At 44.5% G+C, this 20763-nt stretch overlaps 1 protein-coding gene across 2 annotated transcripts in view; it reads right to left on the reverse strand.

Annotated features, from left to right (window-relative positions):
• Positions 1-20763, reverse strand: part of SLC6A7 (solute carrier family 6 member 7) — a 192829-nt gene that overhangs the window by 25240 nt on the left and 146826 nt on the right. Inside the window, exon 13 of one of the 2 annotated variants that reach the window (XM_075344364.1) lies at positions 5815-5982. The exons of the other annotated variant lie outside the window; for it this stretch is intronic. Within the exon in view, the coding sequence (XP_075200479.1) occupies positions 5815-5982 (168 nt within the window). The remainder of the gene's footprint in view (positions 1-5814; positions 5983-20763) is intronic. 2 annotated transcript variants of the gene reach the window in all.

The following is a 20763-nucleotide window of genomic DNA, read 5'->3' on the forward strand; positions in this document are numbered from 1 at the left end:
GGACACTAGGCCTTTGACACTACTGCACATATCAAGACATCACAATGTGCATCGCTAACCTCTGACTAGGTCATGTGTGATGCATGGCGGACGCCTATTTGGCAGTGGAAGTCATAGTGCAGGGTGAAAATGCTCAAAGAGGATGTTGCATACCGGAGTAATGAGAAGAGGACGGATTATGTAGAGGGACAGACATTTCTAATGTAGTAGTGGGACAAGTGAGTGGCCAACTACAATTCAGTAAATGCAGCCATCTGGTCACATTTTTGATGAATTCACACTAAGCGAATTGCAAAACTTCAGATTTAGAATTTTTATTAAGAGTACATTTGCTTATCTCTACCACCTGACAATTTTATAGATATCTACATTTAAGGGGTGGTCCAAAAGCCAAAGTAATTTTCATTCTATATCCCAATATATTTATAATGTAAACTATTTTCTAATATATTTGCATTAAAAATTATCTGTCATTTCCCTAACTACACTAACTGCTATTCTATTTTTTTACCCAATTCCTCTCTGATGACGCTTCATTTAACACTAGAAGTCCCAGAGAGGGGTCATTTAACATTTCTACCATTGAAACCCTATGGAGCTCGAAATTCCTGGGACTTCTGGTATTAATAATATCAGGGAATGCTGGTGTACTGAAACAAAGCATCATCAGGAGGCAGGGACTACAGTCACTACTGAAGCCTCTGTCCTCTCCCTGATATGAAGCATGATCAATAACGCTCATTTCAGGCGTTGGACTAGTCCTTACGCGCTGTGCAATGTGCACAAAGACAGTGCATGCTCTTTTGCTGGCTCAGATGAACAGTAATGAGTTGGTAACAGAGTGGTGTCAGAATACCTGGCGTGCAGAGACCAGTGGCGTCACTTGCGGGGACAGCGATAGCATCTGCACATCAGGTATTCTGACACCACTCTGTTATCAGCTCGTTATTGCTGGTCTGAGCAGGCAACAGGGAGCGCGCTGTCATTGTACACAACATAGAGTGCTCCGCGTGAAGAGACTAGCACAGTCCCTAAAATGAGCGTCACTGATGACACTTTCTTTAAGGCAGGGGCTGTGGCAAGTGCCTCTGCCCCCTGATGACGCTTAGTTTGAGTATCCCAGCATGCACTGAGCTTCTCAAACGAAGTGTCATCAGAGCGTAAGGAAAAAAATACAATAGCAGTTAGATAGTATAGTTAGGGAACGGTAAGGAATTTACTGTTTTTTTTTATTTTGGCAAAAAACAGTTGGGAGAGGGGCATAACTAAGGGTCACTAAATTTTTTTTCTTCCACAGACCAGAAAGAGAGAATGGGACTAATATAAAATGAACAACGAGAACATTTTTGTTTGCCCCATTTATTCTATCAGTTGACAGGTAGAGAGTGACAGACCCCACACTACACATGGACAACAGGTAGAGAGTGACAGACCCCACACTACACATGGAGGGCAGGTAGAGAGTGACAGACCCCACACTACATATGGAGGACAGGTAGAGAGTGACAGACCCCATACTACACATGGAGGGCAAGTAAAGCGTAACAGGTCCCACACTACATATGGAAAACCGGTAGAGAGTGACAGACCCACACTACACATGGAGAGGAGGTAGAGAGTGACAGACCCCTGCACTACATTACTGTTTAAGGTGCTAATTAGTTTCTTTAGAGTTGGGCAAAAGTGATGAGCCAAACAGTTCTGTGGGTCGCATTCTGCAGAAAAAAATGTGTGGATGGAAGAAGTTGTCATGGTGGTCTGGGCTAGATAGAGAACAAGAGGGATAATTAATGACTTTGATCCCAGAGAACATCCCCTGTGAGTCATCTGGTATACAACGCACCTGTGTATGCCACTATATGGTGGTATTATTAGTCTTAGTACAGCTGTTTTAGTTAATAATCAGTATGGTGGCATTATTCAGTTCCTATATGGTGGTAATATGTGGTCTGGGTGTGATGGTATTATTTGTTCCTTGTGTTTGCTAGCAGATTCACATCCCATTAAAGCAAAAACATGATGGTTGTGGAACAAAAACTTGCCCCAGGGCCCATAGGACTATAGTTACACCCCTGGTCATCCAAACCAAATCAAATCATCCGACCACCTTTAGCGAATCTGACCGAAACGAGATTTGCTGATCTCAAAATTCTGATCTCAGAACAATCCCCGTAGTACATTCACTTGAGCTTCTTTCTATAAGGAAATATGAATCTAGGTTTTTTTATGAGGCCCTATAATTTCTGTTTACTTTGGTATTTTTTACAATTTAGAGGTAATTGTTAAATAGGTTTCAGTTTTGGGGGATTTTTGTGTGGTTCTATTACATTTTTAACACTTTGACCCACAACCCATGTGAAAAAAGACAACAGTCATGTGTCCTGCAGGATCCTGGATAACACATAACATTTACAAAGTGTCAATCCTTTTGCTTCATTGCTTTTCTTTTAAGTGAACAATTCGCTCTATAAGTAACATTTCCCTTATGATTCAGAAAATCACAGGTCGGTGGCAAAATAATCACTTCATGTGTGGTTGCCTTAGAAACGGGAGCGCGGACCTGCATGTAGATCTATCTGTAAGGCTCCAACAGGGTAAAACAGGCAAACATGTACAGACCTGTCTAAATGTAAAGTAATGTCCGACAAATACATGTCAGCCTGTCCGGTGCTCCTGGGAGCACTGTGGTTGTGACCGCTATCAGCCATATAGGTAGCTGTCAATAGAGTTCATGTGGGAATTTTAATAGTGTGCATATACAAAGTGTGTGTGTATACAGTATATATATATATATATATATATATATATATATATATATATATATATATATATATACATACATACACTGTGTGCAGAATTATTAGGCAAATGAGCATTTTGATCACATGATACTTTTTATATATGTTATCCTACTCCAAGCTGTATAGGCTTGAGAGTCAACTACCAATTAAGTAAATCAGGTGATGCGCATCTCTGTAATGAGGAGGGGTGCGGTGTAATGACATCAACACCCTATATAAGGTGTGCTTTATTATTAGGCAACTTACTTTCCTTTGGTAAAATGGGTCAGAAGAGAGATTTGACGGGCTCTGAAAAGTCCAAAATTGTGAGATGTCTTGCAGAGGGATGCAGCAGTCTTGAAATTGCCAAACTTTTGAAGCATGATCACCGAACAATCAAGTTTTTCATGGCAAATAGCCAACAGGGTCGCAAGAAGCGTGTTGGGCAAAAAAGGTGCAAAATAACTGCCCATGAATTGAGGAAAATCAAGCGTGAAGCCGCCAAGATTCCATTTGTCACCAGTTTGGCCATATTTCAGAGCTGCAACGTTACTGGAGTATCAAAAAGCACAAGGTGTGCCATACTCAGGGACATGGCCAAGGTAAGAAAGGCTGAAAAACGACCACCTTTGAACAAGAAACATAAGATAAAATGTCAAGATTGGGCCAAGAAATATCTTAAGACTGATTTTTCAAAGGTTTTATGGACTGATAAAATGAGAGTGACTCTTGATGGGCCAGATGGATGGGCCAGAGGCTGGATCAGTAAAGGGCAGAGAGCTCCACTCTGACTCAGATGCCAGCAAGGTGGAGGTGGGTACAGGTATGGGCTGGGATCATCAAAGATGAACTTGTGGGACCTTTGCGGGTTGAGGATGGAGTGAAGCTCAACTCCCAGACCTACTGCCAGTTTCTGGAAGACAACTTCTTCAAGCAGTGGTACAGGAAGAAGTCGGTATTGTTCAAGAAAAACATGATTTTCATGCAGGACAATGCTCCATCACATGCATCCAACTACTCCACAGCATGGATGGCCAGTAAAGGTCTAAAAGATGAAAAAATAATGATATTGCCCCCTTCTTCACCTGATCTGAACCCCATAGAGAACCTGTGGTCCCTCATAAAATGTGAGATCTACAGGGAGGGAAAACAGTACACATCTCGGACCAGTGTCTGGAGGCTGTGGTGGCTGCTGCAAGCAATGTTGATCGTAGACAGATCAAGCAACTGACAGAATCTTTGGATGGTCGGCTGTTGAGTGTCATCATAAAGAAAGGTGGCTGTATTGGTCACTAATTTTTTGGGGTTTTGGTTTAGCATGTCAGAAATGTTTATTTCTATGTATTTGTTTTTACACTCAACTGTCACATAGGGTGGGTGGGGGAAGTAATGAATATGCATGAGGGTTAATGAGTGGACCCAGAAGCAGTGTGACAGCTGCTTGGGAGACTCGGTAAGTATAACTGTCCTGCTCTAACCCCTCTAGCCCTTACTAACACCAGTTTACAGCACACTGAACCCCATGTTCAGATTGAAATCTAATCCCGAACCAGACTTTTTTTTTAAAGTCTGTCTGGACCCGCCAAACTCGAACATCTGCAGGTTCTTCCATCTCTAGTGACAGCACTAATTAATGGGGTTTCACACTAAATACATATATGAGTTATAGGTAATAAAGTGAGTGTCAAGCTGCCACCAGGGGGAGCCGGAGCTCTGCAGCAGAAGACACTAAACAGAGCAATGAGAACCAGGAAGTTAATACACAGTGTTCTCGTACATTGCCTCACAGCACAGCTGGGGAGCAGAGCTGCGGGGCGTGCGAGGAATAGTCAGGAGAGCCGGGTCAAGCACAGTACGGGCAGAAGGAAAACCGGAGAAAAGAGCAGAAGCGGAGTCAAGGTCAGGCCGAGGTCAGTACCAGAGGAAGCAACCGAGTGGGGAGGTAGGAGAGGGGACAGAGGACTGGAGGGTCGACCAGGGGACGGAACACAGACAAGGGCACGGGGGCACAGGCACAGACGGATCAGGATATCACTCACAGGACCAGCAAACACAGGCAAAGCAGTGCTAAGCTTATAGCCGGCGATGGTTCACTGGAAATGTCAGCTTTTAAGGCATCCAGGCTCCGGAAGTGAGGCCCGGGAGAAGGCTCTGCCCCCTAGCCATGTGGACGGAGAGGCGAACCATGACAGAGCGTAGTCATTGTTCCAAAATTCATTTTGGGCAGATTCTCTCAGTCTGATCTGCAGATTTGATTTGGTTCAAAAAATATCAGTGAAAAGACTTTTAATGTCTCTTCAGACTTACCCAAACGTAGTAAACAGGGAGGAGTGAATGGGTTAAAAAAATCATAAAATACATTATAATCAGTTATTCTAGACCCTCAGATATTTGTATGCCGCCTCCTAAAATCTTTGGTTCTCTCCCTCCCATACAAGAGGCTATAGAACCTCTAATCTCAGAATCGGAGAGGGTTTTAGAGGTCAGACCACTGTGGCATCCTTCATTTATCACCTATTCTATGGATAGGTGATAAATGTATTTAATATAATCCCGTTTAGTGCTGTAGCTCCATCTCAGGTTTTTAGTCCTTTTGGAATCCCCCCTAAATAAAGCTAAAAAGTGAAAGAGAAGTGCCAAAGGGGCCTATATACTCCCTTTGTATTTGGAATAATCATCCTTCAAAATAGTCTACTAAATAATCGCACATTTTGTCTTCACAGTTTATTTCTAGTGTCGCAGTTTAATTTGATTTCAGCAAATAGAATTGAGCTGCAGTACCAGACCCAGCCTTTGCACAGAAGTGGCGCTGTTTCCTGGGATAAACAATTTTGTCTACTCCTATACAATGTATTTATAACTTTATGCACACCAACAGGAAAACTGAAGAAATTCAAGCAACTTACTGTATTGGCAAAGTAGCTTTTTATACACCGGCCGGATCCCCTCCATGAGAAAGTGTTTGCTCTTTCATAAGAACTCATTTGTATGATATCTATACCTTATATTTTGCATTGTACTTTGCATTACTTACTTCCCATAGAGTGCCTTCTTCTTTTAACACAGCAACCAGCATACCAATGGGGATCATCATACATGAGAGAAGTCCCATCAGGATTCCTAACGCCTCTGACCAGTAGGGGAATTGATAGCTTCCATACTTGGACGGCTGGTATTTTATTATGCTGTACGCCAGCAGACCCTGGGAGGACAGGAAAGGATCTTGTTAAAATAAAAAATGGAATTATTGCGACCCCTTTTTCTATTTCATTTTACTTTGAATAGTATAGAAAAAAAAATCCCTGCTGCTACTTGGAAACCATCAACCAGCAGACTACATACAAATGACATTTACACTCAAATTTTAAAACTTTGATTATTTGAATATACAAATGTTGGGTATATGGGTAAAATGTAAGTAAATTCTGGTGCATATTTTATATATATACACAGTCATATGAAAAAGTTTGGGCACCCCTATTAATGTTAACCTTTTTTCTTTATAACAATTTGGGTTTTTGCAACAGCTATTTCAGTTTCATATATCTAATAACTGATGGACTCAGTAATATTTCTGGATTGAAATGAGGTTTATTGTACTAACAGAAAATGTGCAATCCGCATTTAAACAAAATTTGACCGGTGCAAAAGTATGGGCACCTCAACATATAAGTGACATTAATATTTTGTAGATCCTCCTTTTGCAAAAATAACAGCCTCTAGTCGCTTCCTGTAGCTTTTAAGGAGTTCCTGGATCCTGGATGAAGGTATATTTGACCATTCCTGTTTACAAAACAATTCCAGTTCAGTTAAGTTTGATGGTCGCCGAGCATGGACAGTCGCTTCAAATCATCCCACAGATTTTCAATGATAATCAGGTCTGGGGACTGGGATGGTCATTCCAGAACATTGTAATTGTTCCTCTGCATGAATGCCTGAGTAGATTTGGAGCGGTGTTTTGGATCATTGTCTTGCTGAAATATCCATCCTCTGCGTAACTTCAACTTCGTCACTGATTCTTGCACATTATTGTCAAGAATCTGCTGATACTGAGTTGAATTCATGCGACCCTCAACTTTAACAAGATTCGTGGTGCTGGCATTGGCCACACAGCCCCAAAGCATGATGGAACCTCCACCAAATTTTACTGTGGGTAGCAAGTGCTTTTTTGGAATGCCATGTTTTTTTGCCTCCATGCATAACGCCTTTTTGTATGACCAAACAACTCAATCTTTGTTTCATCAGTCTACAGGACCTTCTTCCAAAATGTAAATGCTTGTCCAAATGTGCTTTTGCATACCTCAGGCGACTCTGTTTGTGGCGTGCTTGCAGAAACGGCTTCTTTCGCATCACTCTCCCATACAGCTTCTCCTTGTGCAAAGTGCGCTGTATTGTTGACCGATGCACATTGACACCATCTGCAGCAAGATGATGCTGCAGGTCTTTGGAGGTGGTCTGTGGATTGTCCTTGACTGTTCTCACCATTCTTCTTCTCTGCCTTTCTGATATTTTTCTTGGCCTGCCACTTCTGGGCTTAACAAGAACTGTACCTGTGTTCTTCCATTTCCTTACTATGTTCCTCACAGTGGAAACTGACAGTTTAAATCTCTGAGACAACTTTTTGTATCCTTCCCCTGAACAACTATGTTGAATAATCTTTCTTTTCAGATCATTTGAGGGTTGTTTTGAGGAGCCCATGATTCATAGGAGATTCAAATAGGAGAATAACTTGCAAGTGGCCACCTTAAATACCTTTTCTCATGATTGGATACACCTGCCTATGAAGTTCAAAGCTCAATGAGGTTACAAAACCAATTTAGTGCTTTAGTAAGTCAGTAAAAAGTAGTTAGGAGTGTTCAAATCAAGAAATTGATAAGGGTGCCCATACTTTTGCACCGGTCAAATTTTGCTTAAATGCGGATTGCACATTTTCTGTTAGTACAATAAACCTCATTTCGATCCAGAAATATTACTCAATCCATCAGTTATTAGATATATGAAACTGAAATAGCTGTTGCAAAAACCCAAATTGTTATAAAGAAAAAAGGTTAACATTAATAGGGGTGCCCAAACTTTTTCATATGACTGTATATATATATATATATATATATATACAGTTAGGTCCAGAAATATTTGGACAGTGACACAAGTTTTGTTATTTTAGCTGTTTACAAAAACATGTTCAGAAATACAATTATATATATAATGTGGGCTGAAAGTGCACACTCCAAGCTGCAATATGAGAGTTTTCACATCCAAATCGGAGAAAGGGTTTAGGAATCATAGCTCTGTAATGCATAGCCTCCTCTTTTTCAAGAGACCAAAAGTAATTGGACAAGGGACTCTAAGGGCTGCAATTAACTCTGAAGGCGTCTCCCTCGTTAACCTGTAATCAATGAAGTAGTTAAAAGGTCTGGGGTTGATTACAGGTGTGTGGTTTTGCATTTGGAAGCTGTTGCTGTGACCAGACAACATGCGGTCTAAGGAACTCTCAGTTGAGGTGAAGCAGAACATCCTGAGGCTGAAAAAAAAGAAAAAATCCATCAGAGAGATAGCAGACATGCTTGGAGTAGCACAATCAACAGTCGGTACATTCTGAGAAAAAAGGATTTGACTGGTGAGCTTGGGAACTCAAAAAGGCCTGGGCGTCCACGGATGACAACAGTGGTGGATGATCGCCGCATACTTTCTTTGGTGAAGAAGAACCCGTTCACAACATCAACTGAAGTCCAGAACACTCTCAGTGAAGTAGGTGTATCTGTCTCTAAGTCAACAGTAAAGAGAAGACTCCATAAAAGTAAATACAAAGGGTTCACATCTAGATGCAAACCATTCATCAATTCCAAAAATAGACAGGCCAGAGTTAAATTTGCTGAAAAACACCTCATGAAGCCAGCTCAGTTCTGGAAAAGTATTCAATGAACAGATGAGACCAAGATCAACCTGTACCAGAATGATGGGAAGAAAAAAGTTTGGAGAAGAAAGGGAACGGCACATGATCCAAGGCACACCACATCCTCTGTAAAACATGGTGGAGGCAACGTGATGGCATGGGCATGCATGGCTTTCAATGGCACTGGGTCACTTGTGTTTATTGATGACATAACAGCAGACAAGAGTAGCCGGATGAATTCTGAAGTGTACCGGGATATACTTTCAGCCCAGATTCAGCCAAATGCCGCAAAGTTGATCGGACGGCGCTTCATAGTACAGATGGACAATGACCCCAAGCATACAGCCAAAGCTACCCAGGAGTTCATGAGTGCAAAAAAGTGGAACATTCTGCAATGGCCAAGTCAATCACCAGATCTTAACCCAATTGAGCATGCATTTCACTTGCTCAAATCCAGACTTAAGACGGAAAGACCCACAAACAAGCAAGACCTGAAGGCTGCGGCTGTAAAGGCCTGGCAAAGCATTAAGAAGGAGGAAACCCAGCGTTTGGTGATGTCCATGGGTTCCAGACTTAAGGCAGTGATTGCCTCCAAAGGATTCGCAACAAAATATTGAAAATAAAAATATTTTGTTTGGGTTTGGTTTATTTGTCCAATTACTTTTGACCTCCTAAAATGTGGAGTGTTTGTAAAGAAATGTGTACAATTCCTACAATTTCTATCAGATATTTTTGTTCAAACCTTCAAATTAAACGTTACAATCTGCACTTGAATTCTGTTGTAGAGGTTTCATTTCAAATCCAATGTGGTGGCATGCAGAGCCCAACTCGCGAAAATTGTGTCACTGTCCAAATATTTCTGGACCTAACTGTATATATATATATATATATATATATATATATATATATATATATATATATATATTATATACACACGTACATGTGGCGCCCCTGACCTGGTCAGGCGCCACTGAGTGCTGCACCCATGCTGGGACAGTGCTTTCAGGTAATTCCAAAGGCCGGAATAGGGTGTGCACGCACAGACACATAGCAACCAGGTCTCCCACACCTTAGAGGGGACCCTTGGGCAGGCCCAAGAGGGGGTTTTCCTCCACATCTCATCTAGGGGTGTAGGGGAGGGGCTGGAAGCTAAGGTTGCAGCTGCTGCCAGGAAAGTAGGAAGAGCTAGCCAGTCTGGTAGCAGTAGGTGCAAAAAGAGGGTTGCTGGCGGAGAGACGCGCGCTGACACGCTAGTCAGACCCTGCACATGTAGTAGCCATTAGCGGGGAAGAACGGTTACCAGCAAGTTGGTCAGAAAGACGCTGAACAAGTCAGCTGGTCGAGTACGGAGACTTCTGGTGACTAGGCACGCACGAGGAACAGGTCCCTAGAGTAGACGTCCATTTATTGATCTGTTAAACCTGCTGGTGAGGGGAACCACAAGTCCCACATCAACCAACTAGAGTCTGAGCCTCAGCAACAACGAGGGGGCCCATAAGGAGGATCGAGCCTGGAGCCATCTTCTTTGGTTACACATATATATACACGTGTGTGTATATGTATATATATATATATATATATATATATATATATATATATATATATACACATATATATATATATATACACACACACATACACATACAATATATATATATATATATATATATATATATACTGTATATATACCGTAAGAAATATATAAAACCTGAATATGTGTTGCATAAAGTTTCACTTTCAGCCCTTTAGGAATTCAAAATTGTAATCCTTCTTATTGAGGTCATCGTTGAACACGAATCTCCATTATTTGATGTTGATGTTCCTACTAGCTCTTATATTAGAAATTCTAATCAACGTTATGTGTAATTTCAATTTACTGCTCATATAAACTAATTATAACATGTAAATTCCCAAACATTATACGTAAGTGGATATTTTAGATTTGAAAATTCACTTATTCTAGGAACAAAGGGCATCAGCATTGAAATTGTCGTAATGACAGAAACCTTGACCTTGATGAATGCGGTTCCCCACTGTTGTAAAAGTGTGGTCGGTTTAGGAAGCGGTGAAGCGAGTTTTAGAAGAAATGTTAGATAAGATAGGGTTAATGTAGTAAAAGGGAGGAGTGACAGATGGCAGGGCGTATGGTGAGGACAGGGAGCTCCAGAGAAAGGGAGTTAAAGAAGTGGTTCAAAGTGAGAGGACGTGGCCTCGGTGCTAGGGCCAGTCAGGAAACCCCAAGGAAACCTCTGGAGGTCCCGAGCCAATGGCTCAACCTGGTAGACTTAGAAAGTCGTATGTCTAGAGAAGCCATAGGGACCCCGAAGCGGAGAAAGGTGTGTGGTATTGGGGGAAAGAGGCACAAACAGACCCCGGAGGACAAGGTCCAAGATAATGGGAGACAGAACGAAGAGTAGTACCCCACAGAGAAAGGAAGGCCATGTCTGCCATAATGGTGTGAAGAATAAAACTAAACAAAAAAACTGGATGACTAAGTGAAATCTGGTGTTGTGTGTCTTACTACCTGAAGGCATCGACGACTGGCAACAGGATTGATGAACATTGCCCCGGAGCAGCAAATAAGTGTCGTGCGCCCCTCCCGAAGCCATGTCAGCACACGGAGGCTCCTTGGCAAAGTAGAACGATGCCTGAGCGGCCTGGCCCATTCATTGAAATGCATAAGGTCAATGTTTAAAGAGGATCTGTCACTTGCACAAAGAATTGAGTTCAATATCCTGTAGAATAAAAAAAACACATCTGTCTGAGCTCCCCTAATTCTGTTTTCTGTTTTGAATTGCGTCGCTTCATTGCAGAGATATTACCATTTGTTGTTTTTGAAGCGCTGTATGTGAAATCTCTACTTGCAGTCCAACTGGGTGTCTCTTCAGATTCTTGTCAAGGCCGGAGATAGAAGCTATACCCTGCCGTATAGTACAATACAAAGGGAAGGGGAAAGGAATGCCTTATTTCTAGGGAAAGGGGGAAGTGGTGACCCCTGACAACAATCTGCAGATTACCCTCACTGCCCTCACCAGCCCTATACAGGTTCCGCAGCTGCTGCCAAGCAGGATACCTCACCCTAGGCAAACCCTGATCTGGGCCCTAAGCAAGGATGATGGGTACGAGCGCTTGTCAACACCACTAACGGTAAGGAATACAAAATGAAACAATATAAGTGAAACACAAATGCTACCACCTGAACCCAGGTAGATAGCAAAAGTCAAATAATTATCTTAGGAGCAGCTACCACAGAAGTCTCTGGAACAACAAGAGGAGATGACCACTGAATACCACAGCCAGGAACAACTATAAACTGCACCCTAACCACCCCAGGGTGAGGTTTATAAAGGAAGTCAGAGGCTGGCAACTGAGTGGAAAAACTGACAGTTTCCTGCTGCAGAAACCAGGAACTGTCAGACGGCAACATGTGCTGCCAATCTCTGGGATTTTCTAACACTCACTGCCACTGGATTGATAGCTGGCCATAACACCTCCGTGACAGTCCGTGAAACATCTGTGACAATTCTTCTCTATCTACATGGTATATATCCATATAATGTTGTATAGGTAATTTATCCTGTATAGCGATATTTATACACACAACACTGAATCGATATATAACCTGCATGCTTCTTTTCCTAATTACCCTCTTGTAATCAGAGTAAAGAAAATAATTCTAGCAATCGCAATTGAAAAATATTCAAAGATAAAACATTAAAAGAACCAATTGGCCTACACATTTCAAGCCCATGCAGGTGCCTTGCGGACACTAGAATTATCCTCTTATCCTTGGAACCAGCCCATACCATCGCATTGCACTCAAGAACCTATTATTGCTACCTTTGAAGTGCTGGTGAGCTGATAATTTTGTTTTTCTATATTATTTTGTGACCAGTACCTTCATGCCGTTTGACAGTTTTATTTGTTTTAGATGCTTGCTTGTCTAGTTGGTATATACAGTATACGGTAACCTCCTCTTGTGAATAACATATTACTTTGAATTCATAAACTTACTGGCACTTCAAGGATTTATTTTTTTAATTGCTGTGCACTTAATTTTTATTATTAGATACAGTTGTGCTCTAAAGTTCACATAGCCTGGTGATTTTGGCCTGATAACATGCACAGAAGTTACAATTCTTAATACCATGTTTTGCCCCCTCTAACATCAATGACAGCTTGAAGTCTTTTGTGGTTGATGAGGATGAGGCTCTTTATTTTCTCAGATGGTAAAGCTTCCCATTCTTCTTGGCAAAAAGCCTCCAGTTCCTGTAAATTCCTGGGCGTTCTTGCATGAACTCCACGCTTCAGTTCTCCCCGGAGTGGCTCAATGATATTGAGATCAGGAGACTGAGATGGCCACTCCAGAACCTTCACTTTGTTCTGCTGTAGCCAATGAGAGGTCGACTTGGTCTTGTGTTTTGGATCGTTGTCATGTTGGAATGTCCAAGTACATCACATGCGCAGCTTCCGGGCTGATGAGTACAAATTTGTCTCCAGTATTTGCTGATAACATGCTGCATTCATCTTTCTTTCAACTTTGACCAAGTTTCCTGTGCCTTTGTAGCTCACACATCCCCACGTCACCAGCGATCCACCTCCATGCTTTACAGTAGGAATGGCGTTCCTTTCATCATAGGCCTTGTTGACACCTCTCCAAATGTAACATTTATGGTTGTGGCCAATAGTTTGATTGTGGTCTCATCATTCCAAATTACCTTGTTCCAGAAGTTTGGAGGCTTGTCTCTGTGCTGTTTGGCATCGGAGAGATACTTTCTGGCATTTGCACAGTAATGGCTTTCTTCTGGCGATTTGACTATGCAGCTAATTTTTCTTCAAGTGCCTCCTTATTGTGCGTTTTGAAACAGCCACACCGCTAGTTTTCAGTGAGTCCTGTATTTCAGGTGATGTTATTTGTAGGTTTTTCTTTGCATCCCAAATAATTTTCCTGGCAGTTGTGGCCGAAATTTTTGTTGGTCTACCTGATTGTGGCTTGGTTTTTAGAGAGCCCCTGATTTTCCATTTGTTAATCACAGTTTGAATACTGCTGACTGGCAATAATAATACAGTTTATTTTTATAGCACCAACATATTCCGCAGCACTTTAAAATCAGGTGGGGGCTTGTACAGACAAAAACACAACAAAGCAGCACATAGTTCAGCAGTCACAGTAGGAATGAAGGCCCTGCTCAAAAGCTTAAAAATCGATGGGGAAATAGGTGGACACAAAAGGTAAAGTGTGCTTGTGTTGCGGGCGGCGGGGCGCTGCGCTCGCTAACGCTCGGGTCCGGCTCTGCTGCTGCGGCTGCTCGGTGGCTCGAGCGGTGGGCCAGATCCGGGGACTCGAGCGGTGCTCCTCGCCCATGAGTGAAAGGGAGGGTAGTTTGGTTTGGGGATGTAGTCCGTGACACCACCCACGGGTTGTGATGAGCTTGGGCACCACCGCTGCTGGTGACGGGGATCCCGGGAGCGATGGTAGGGAGCAGCTGGGATGTTGTTTTCCCCCTCCATGGGTAGGGGTTGGTGGTCCCGGGGCCCGGTGAGGTGATGGGGAGGCAGGGTTGGCGAGGTGCAGGGTCGCAGGGACAGCGCAGCGCGGTGCCGGATGGCACTGGTGTACTCACTCATCAACAGATGCACAGATGCAAAGTCTCTGGTAAACCAAACGGCTGAATAGACGGGTCCCGCAGCCGGCTGCTGTGGCTTCTCCCGGACAGTTGGCGGTGGCTGCCTTTCCCTGCACCATTGTGTGTATACGGCTCCGATAGCTTCCCACCGGTAACCCGCTCCCCAGCGTATATGTGCCGGAGGAGCCCTTTTGCCCGCAGGCTCTGGCCCTTTGGAATTCTAGCTTTGGCGGTAGCTGTATTCCCTTTTGCTGGTCGGACGGTTGCCTTTTATCGGGTCTTGGCTGCTAGCAAACCCCTGGGGTTCCGGTCACTAACGGATTTGACCTTTGACGGTGGCTCCAAGCCTGGTCGGGGTCCGCAGGCCCTGCCTGTGTGTGCTGGCTTCACTTTGCTCCCCGGTTCGGTACCGGCGGGCCACCGATCCCGCATTGATTCGCCTCTCCTGCAGATGGCCACCACCGTCTGCCAACCTTGCTCTTAGTGCCCGGGCCACACACCCGGACACGGTCAGTTTACTCCTCCACCACTACTTCACTCCTCACTCTTGCACTTCCCTAACTGATCTCTCTTCCTTTTCCCGCCTCCAGGACTGTGAACTCCTCAGTGGGTGGGGCCAACCACCTGGCTCCACCCAACTTGGTGTGGACATCAGCCCCTGGAGGGAGGCAACAAGGATTTTGTGTCTGGCTGATGTGCCTGTCTCGGGGTGGGGGTGTGTGTTGCAGTACCTGTGACGACCTGGCAAGTCCAGGGCGCCACATTTCCCCTTGGTTAAATGCAGACAGTCCGCAGGCTGCCCGTCCATCACCGGTTTTATTTTTCTTTTCAACTGTAAAAATATAAGAACAACAAGACAGTATGCATTTCAAATCTTCCCTTACAGGTGGCATGTCACTTAAACGTTGCAAAACACATATTTATACATTTTTAATAATAACGGATGGACGGCTTCCGCTCTCCCACCCAAGCAACCTTGCCCTGATGCTGCCCCTAAGAAGTGGGCAGCACCCCTTGACCCCAGTCCAGATCCAGGCTGCCCGAGCGGGAACGGGTACGGTGACTCGCACCCGGCTGTCACTTCAGGGGACCCCACGTCCATGGGGGACCCCTGACCCCCGGAGGATCGCCACCGGTTATGGTAGTGGCGGGCCTGGGACATCACTTTCCTCCAGGCCCATCCTCCAAATCTGCCTCTCCGGAGGCGGCATTGGAAAACATGCCCCCAACTTATTTACAATCCCACAAGTTCGTGGGTGCCCTGCAAGTTCTCGGGCTTGTCCATGAGCAGTTCCTCATGCACGGTGGGGATTAACGGTACAACAGGGACAACTCCAGTCCCAACGGGGACGGTTCTCTTCTTCTCGGGCGGCCAATCAGGTGATTTGTACAGTTTGATTCATTCATTCACTTAAACAGGGTAACGATACTGATGGTCCCAACAGGGACAACGGTGCAACGGTGGGCCGCTGCCTTACTCAACAGTCCATTCTCAACCGTGGGGCTCCAGTGCCACCTTCACATGGTGCACTGCTCTGGACCCTGATGGTAGCTTGCTACAGGTGATCTTTCTCCACATACATGCGGGCATGCACATCCGCTTTACACCTTTTTCGGGCAGCGATCTCCCGGCCCAGCTGGCGCTGCTGCCGCTCCCAGTATAGAGCACCTGCCCGCTCCGTCTCACTCTGTGCGGGGGTCGGGCCCAGCCGGAGCTTCCCAGTGCCGGCTATGACTGGCACCTTCTGCACTGGGGAACCCCGCTGTGTCGTGGCCTGCTCAGCTGCCTTGCAGCGGCAACCCCGCAATGCCTCAGCCGAGGCCTGGATTCTGGGGGCGGCCAGCTTTACCTGCTGGGCTGGCTTCCGGTCGACAGCCACCTCCATCTTGGCCAGGCGGACTGCCGAGGCTGTTGTCATCTGGAGCGCGGGTTCCTCTGGGATCGCTGGTGCGTCCATGTCGGGATGAGGTACTTTCTGGACGCAGGCACGATGTGGGGCTCGTACGGGTGTCGGAGCGATGATGGGCTGACTGCTCGCGTCTTCTTCGGGCGGGTCTTTGCAGGCTGGTAGAACGGACTCCGCTGACGGTGTTGGTGGCAGCGGACCGAGCAGGGGAGCAGCGGCAACCGGTATGGGCTGCGGGGGAGGCGATATAGAGGGCAGGGGCAGACGGGGTCCCTCAGCCGCAGCAGCCGGTCCCTGGGGGACATAGGGGCGTGGGTCGCTTACCCACTCCTCCACGGTTGCTTCCACTTCGCGTGCTCGCACAGCTGCAGCCGGTTCCTCCACTTCGACTATCCACCGCTCCATCAGGGAATCAGCCTGGGCCTGGATCTTCCGACACATCCTTCCACGTTGGCGTCCAGGAACGTGTTTTGGCAGAGTCCTGGCGTCCCTGCACTCCGCAGCGCTAGTTACATGCCGCCATTCTTCACCCGTCCCCCCTTGGTCTTTTCTCGGCACCTCCTCTTCAGGGGCGGGGTTTTGGCCTTCGCGCCTCCACTGCTCGAGAAGACGCTCGAGCGGGAAAATCTTCGCGTCCAAGATGGCGGATTCTGAAATTTTTCGGTGGGACACAAGGCGCACTTCTACCAGCCGGTAGAACGGTAAGATCCTGTTCGTGACGCCAAGTTGTTGCGGGCGGCGGGGCGCTGCGCTCACTAACGCTCGGGTCTGGCGCTGCTGCGGCTGCTCGGTGGCTCGAGCAGTGGGCCGGATCCGGGGACTCAAGCGGCGCTCCTCGCCCGTGAGTGAAAGGGGGGGTAGTTTGGTTTGGGGATATAGTCCGTGATGCCACCCACGGGTTGTGATGAGGTTGGGCACCACCGCTGCTGGTGACGGGGATCCCGGGAGCGATGGTAGGGAGCAGCTGGGATGTTGTTTTCCCCCTCCGTGGGAAGGGGTTGGTGGTCCCGGGGCCCGGTGAGGTGATGGGGAGGCATGGTTGGCGAGGTGCAGGGTCGCAGAGACAGCGCAGCGCGGTGCCGGATGGCACTGGTGTACTCACTCAGCAACAGATGCACGCAAAGTCTGCACAGAAGTTAACTTTTGACGTATCTTTGAGCAAGAAAGATAAAGTCAGTCCATAAGAAGTATTGGACGTGTTGAACAAGGTGAATCAAGCCTTAGAGGATCATCCATGAGATCATCTGATCATTTCAGGTAAGAAAATGGATTTTATCTCTTCATATGTTAAGCAAAGTAAACTTCAGTTCACTTATTCAGATATTTCTAATGTGGAGGAGATTTGGTTATGCTTTTATGAGGAGTGTGAACTTGAGAATTCACGTATAGAATGTGCAAGGTCTTTTAATAGAGAGAAACAGAAAATCAGAAATGTCTGTCATTTAGTCTATGAATTTCACAAGTTAATCGTAGGAAAAAGTAAAAATGGTGGAAATAGACAACCTGAATTGTCAGGAAAGTCAGTGATAGAGAAATCCAAAGACTGCTTAGAACCTGGAATGTCAGTCAGTAATATTGTGAATTCTGACTGTAATGTTGCAAATGAAAAGTCAGATTTAGACTGTAATTCCAATCAGAATCTTGATAATGGCGTCAGACATGTGCTACGTAATCAAGGTGACTTTCAGCATACTGAGAAAGAAGCAGGAAATGACGTAGAGAAGCCAGAAGGGGGAGCAGCCAGAGTGGGAGACGTGCAGAAAGTTGTCAGAGAAGGACACGTGCAGAGAGAAAATGGCGACGATCAGTATAAAAAAATAGAACAGACTAAGTTAGGAATTAAACTTAGAAAGAATCTATTGGACATATGCAAATTAATTCCCGCATATAATCCTAAAATACATGTTTACAGAAATTCAGAGATATTTGAAAGTTCCGTTGAGAAGTTAAATTTAACTAATAGTGAGACGAATCAGTTATTCCGTATGTGGATACCTCAGCATTTCTTTAGACAATTGGCATTAAAAAAGTCTTCTGACAATGAGACATTTGATTGTTCAAATGATAACGATATCATAAGGCTGAAAAATCTCATCTTCTGTGCAAGGAATGAATTTGATCCAAATTATGAGATGTTGAAGGAATTACAAATTGAACAGAATGAGAGTACGTTCTCATTTATGTCCGTTTTTGAACTTTTGTATAGGGCGGTCATTCCAAATGTCAGATTGGATGGAATGATACATTTATTCATCAAGAAATTTAATTTCCTTGATAATGCAGCTTGTGCGGTGGCATTAAATAAAAAGTCCCTATTCGAATGTACGACATTTATCGATTTTGTTAGAAATCACCAAAGTCAATCAAAACAGAAATTAATTAATTCTTGAAAAACCAACACGAAAGAGGGAGAGACTCTATGAAAAGCCAACAGTGTCTCCCAAATCCAGATATTTCTGTGACAGGATATATGAAATTCGCAGGAAAATGCATACGTGTTACAAACCATACAATCCATCCCAATTATTATCATCTAAAAATCTTTTTCCACAGGAAAAACCTTTGTTTCCCTTGTCTCCAGTGAAGAGATTGGTCACAGGATCAGATATTGATGCTCCCAGACAAATGATGAGTAAAAGCTTTGAAAGACAGAAACAGGTGTCTTGTGCAGATCCTCTCCCCGGGTTAGAATTTGATAGCCAGCGACAGCTGGGAGACATTCTTTCTCATTTAAGGAACAAACTTGAATTACAAGATAATTTCAGAGATTCCTACAAGTTGAAAATGAATCTAATAGACCGAATTTTTGAAGAAAAATTTAGGCTTGGTCTTCAGCTAAATAAAATGGATTTCTGGGTAAATTAATTTTATTATTTGATAAATATGATTATTCATATACAGTGAATCTCTGCATATATATATATATATATATATATATATATATATATATATATATATATATATATTAAAAGTAGTGACAGTAAATCAAGGTCATATTTTCATTTAGTAAAATGATAGTTTAATGTTATAAATTAATAATTTGATCTCTGTATATGAATAATAATATTTAAAATGTAATAATAATAAGAGAAAGTAACTGATTCTAAGTGTTTCATTTTTTTATCATAAATATGATAATAATTTTATTCTTTTATTTCCCTCAGAATTTATCAGTAAAGCAAATTAATGAAGTATTAACTTTTTATTTATACATTTGTTCCTGTCCTCAATCAGGTAACATATATCTTATTGTGTAAGGTTACTCGCGAAAGCATGTTTAATAATAATTATTATTTTCTCAGGTACCAATTGCCAGAGAACTATTACTTTAACGTTTCTTTTATGAATATATATATATATATCTTCTTTAGAGTTATTAGAAATGTAATCAAATTCTGGAGTGAAGTAAAACTACTTGCTGTATTGGAATGGTGTTCCTTGCACGTAACTAGAGCATGTGACATTTGAATTACTGAGCTAATAATAAATGTCTGTCGGTTCCATGGTCAAATGTACAGTATGTAATACATTGGAATCTGTATTTTTCAAGAAGTACTTCAAATTAGTAACATAATTTTTGAAATGCGCATAGAATAATTGGGAAAAAAGGGATATGTGTCTGTCAATGTTTCTATGTAGAAGTATATGTTAAAGAACCATGACAGTCTTGTGTGCTGTCACGCTCCCCGGGTCCCCTGCGCTGCTCCCCGGCTCACCTGTCACGCTCCCCGGCTCCCCTGGCTCGCTCCCCGGTTCTTCAGTCCGGTCTCCGCCGCTCCCCACTCTCCAGCATCCATTGCCGGCGCTTCCTAGGCGTCCTGGTCCCCGCTCCCGGCGCCCGTCGGCGTCTCAGCCCCAGCCCGGCTCTGCTGCTTCCTCCTGCCAGCTTCCTGCTCTGGCTTCTGGCCGCGCGCATGCGCATTAGGGCGCGCGCGCGGTCATTGACCCTTTCTTAAAGGGCCAGCGTCCATTGACAGGAAATGAAGCACACAGGTTCAGGGTATAAAGGGGTTGAATGTCCAAGTGGGCGGGGCCTGATCTTCGTGTTTCCCAAGCTAGGAGTCAGGTCTCCTTGTGTCTCTTTGCCATACTTAAGTATCTCTCTTCTAGAGCCGATCCTGCCTCGCCATCCGGTCCTACCGAATCCCGCACCCCGAACGCTGCCTATCTGCCATCCTGACAGTCCGTACCATCTCTGACCCCTGTGGTGACCCGTCATCTCGCTCCAACGGTTCTGGACTCCGCCTGACATCATCTCGGCTTCCGAACCTGAGCTCCGTCACCCGGACTACCATCAGTGACTCCGTGGTCCCAGGGACTTCTCTATTATACTCTTGTGCACGGACTGCCCTGCTACCTGTAGTGCTCCAGCTACCGGACCCCTTACCATCATCAAGGAGTTCGGCCCAGTGGATCCACCTCCTGGGTCTGTCCTTCCACCTGGCCCTAACAGTAAGATCAGGCCATGGATCCCGCTGAAGCACTAGCGGCCTTGCAGGAGGAACTCCAACGCCAGCGTGAGACCCAGACCCGCATGCTGAACTTCATGACTTCGG

The sequence above is a fragment of the Anomaloglossus baeobatrachus genome, chromosome 4 (genome assembly GCF_048569485.1).
Source record: "Anomaloglossus baeobatrachus isolate aAnoBae1 chromosome 4, aAnoBae1.hap1, whole genome shotgun sequence".
Taxonomy (NCBI): domain Eukaryota; kingdom Metazoa; phylum Chordata; class Amphibia; order Anura; family Aromobatidae; genus Anomaloglossus; species Anomaloglossus baeobatrachus.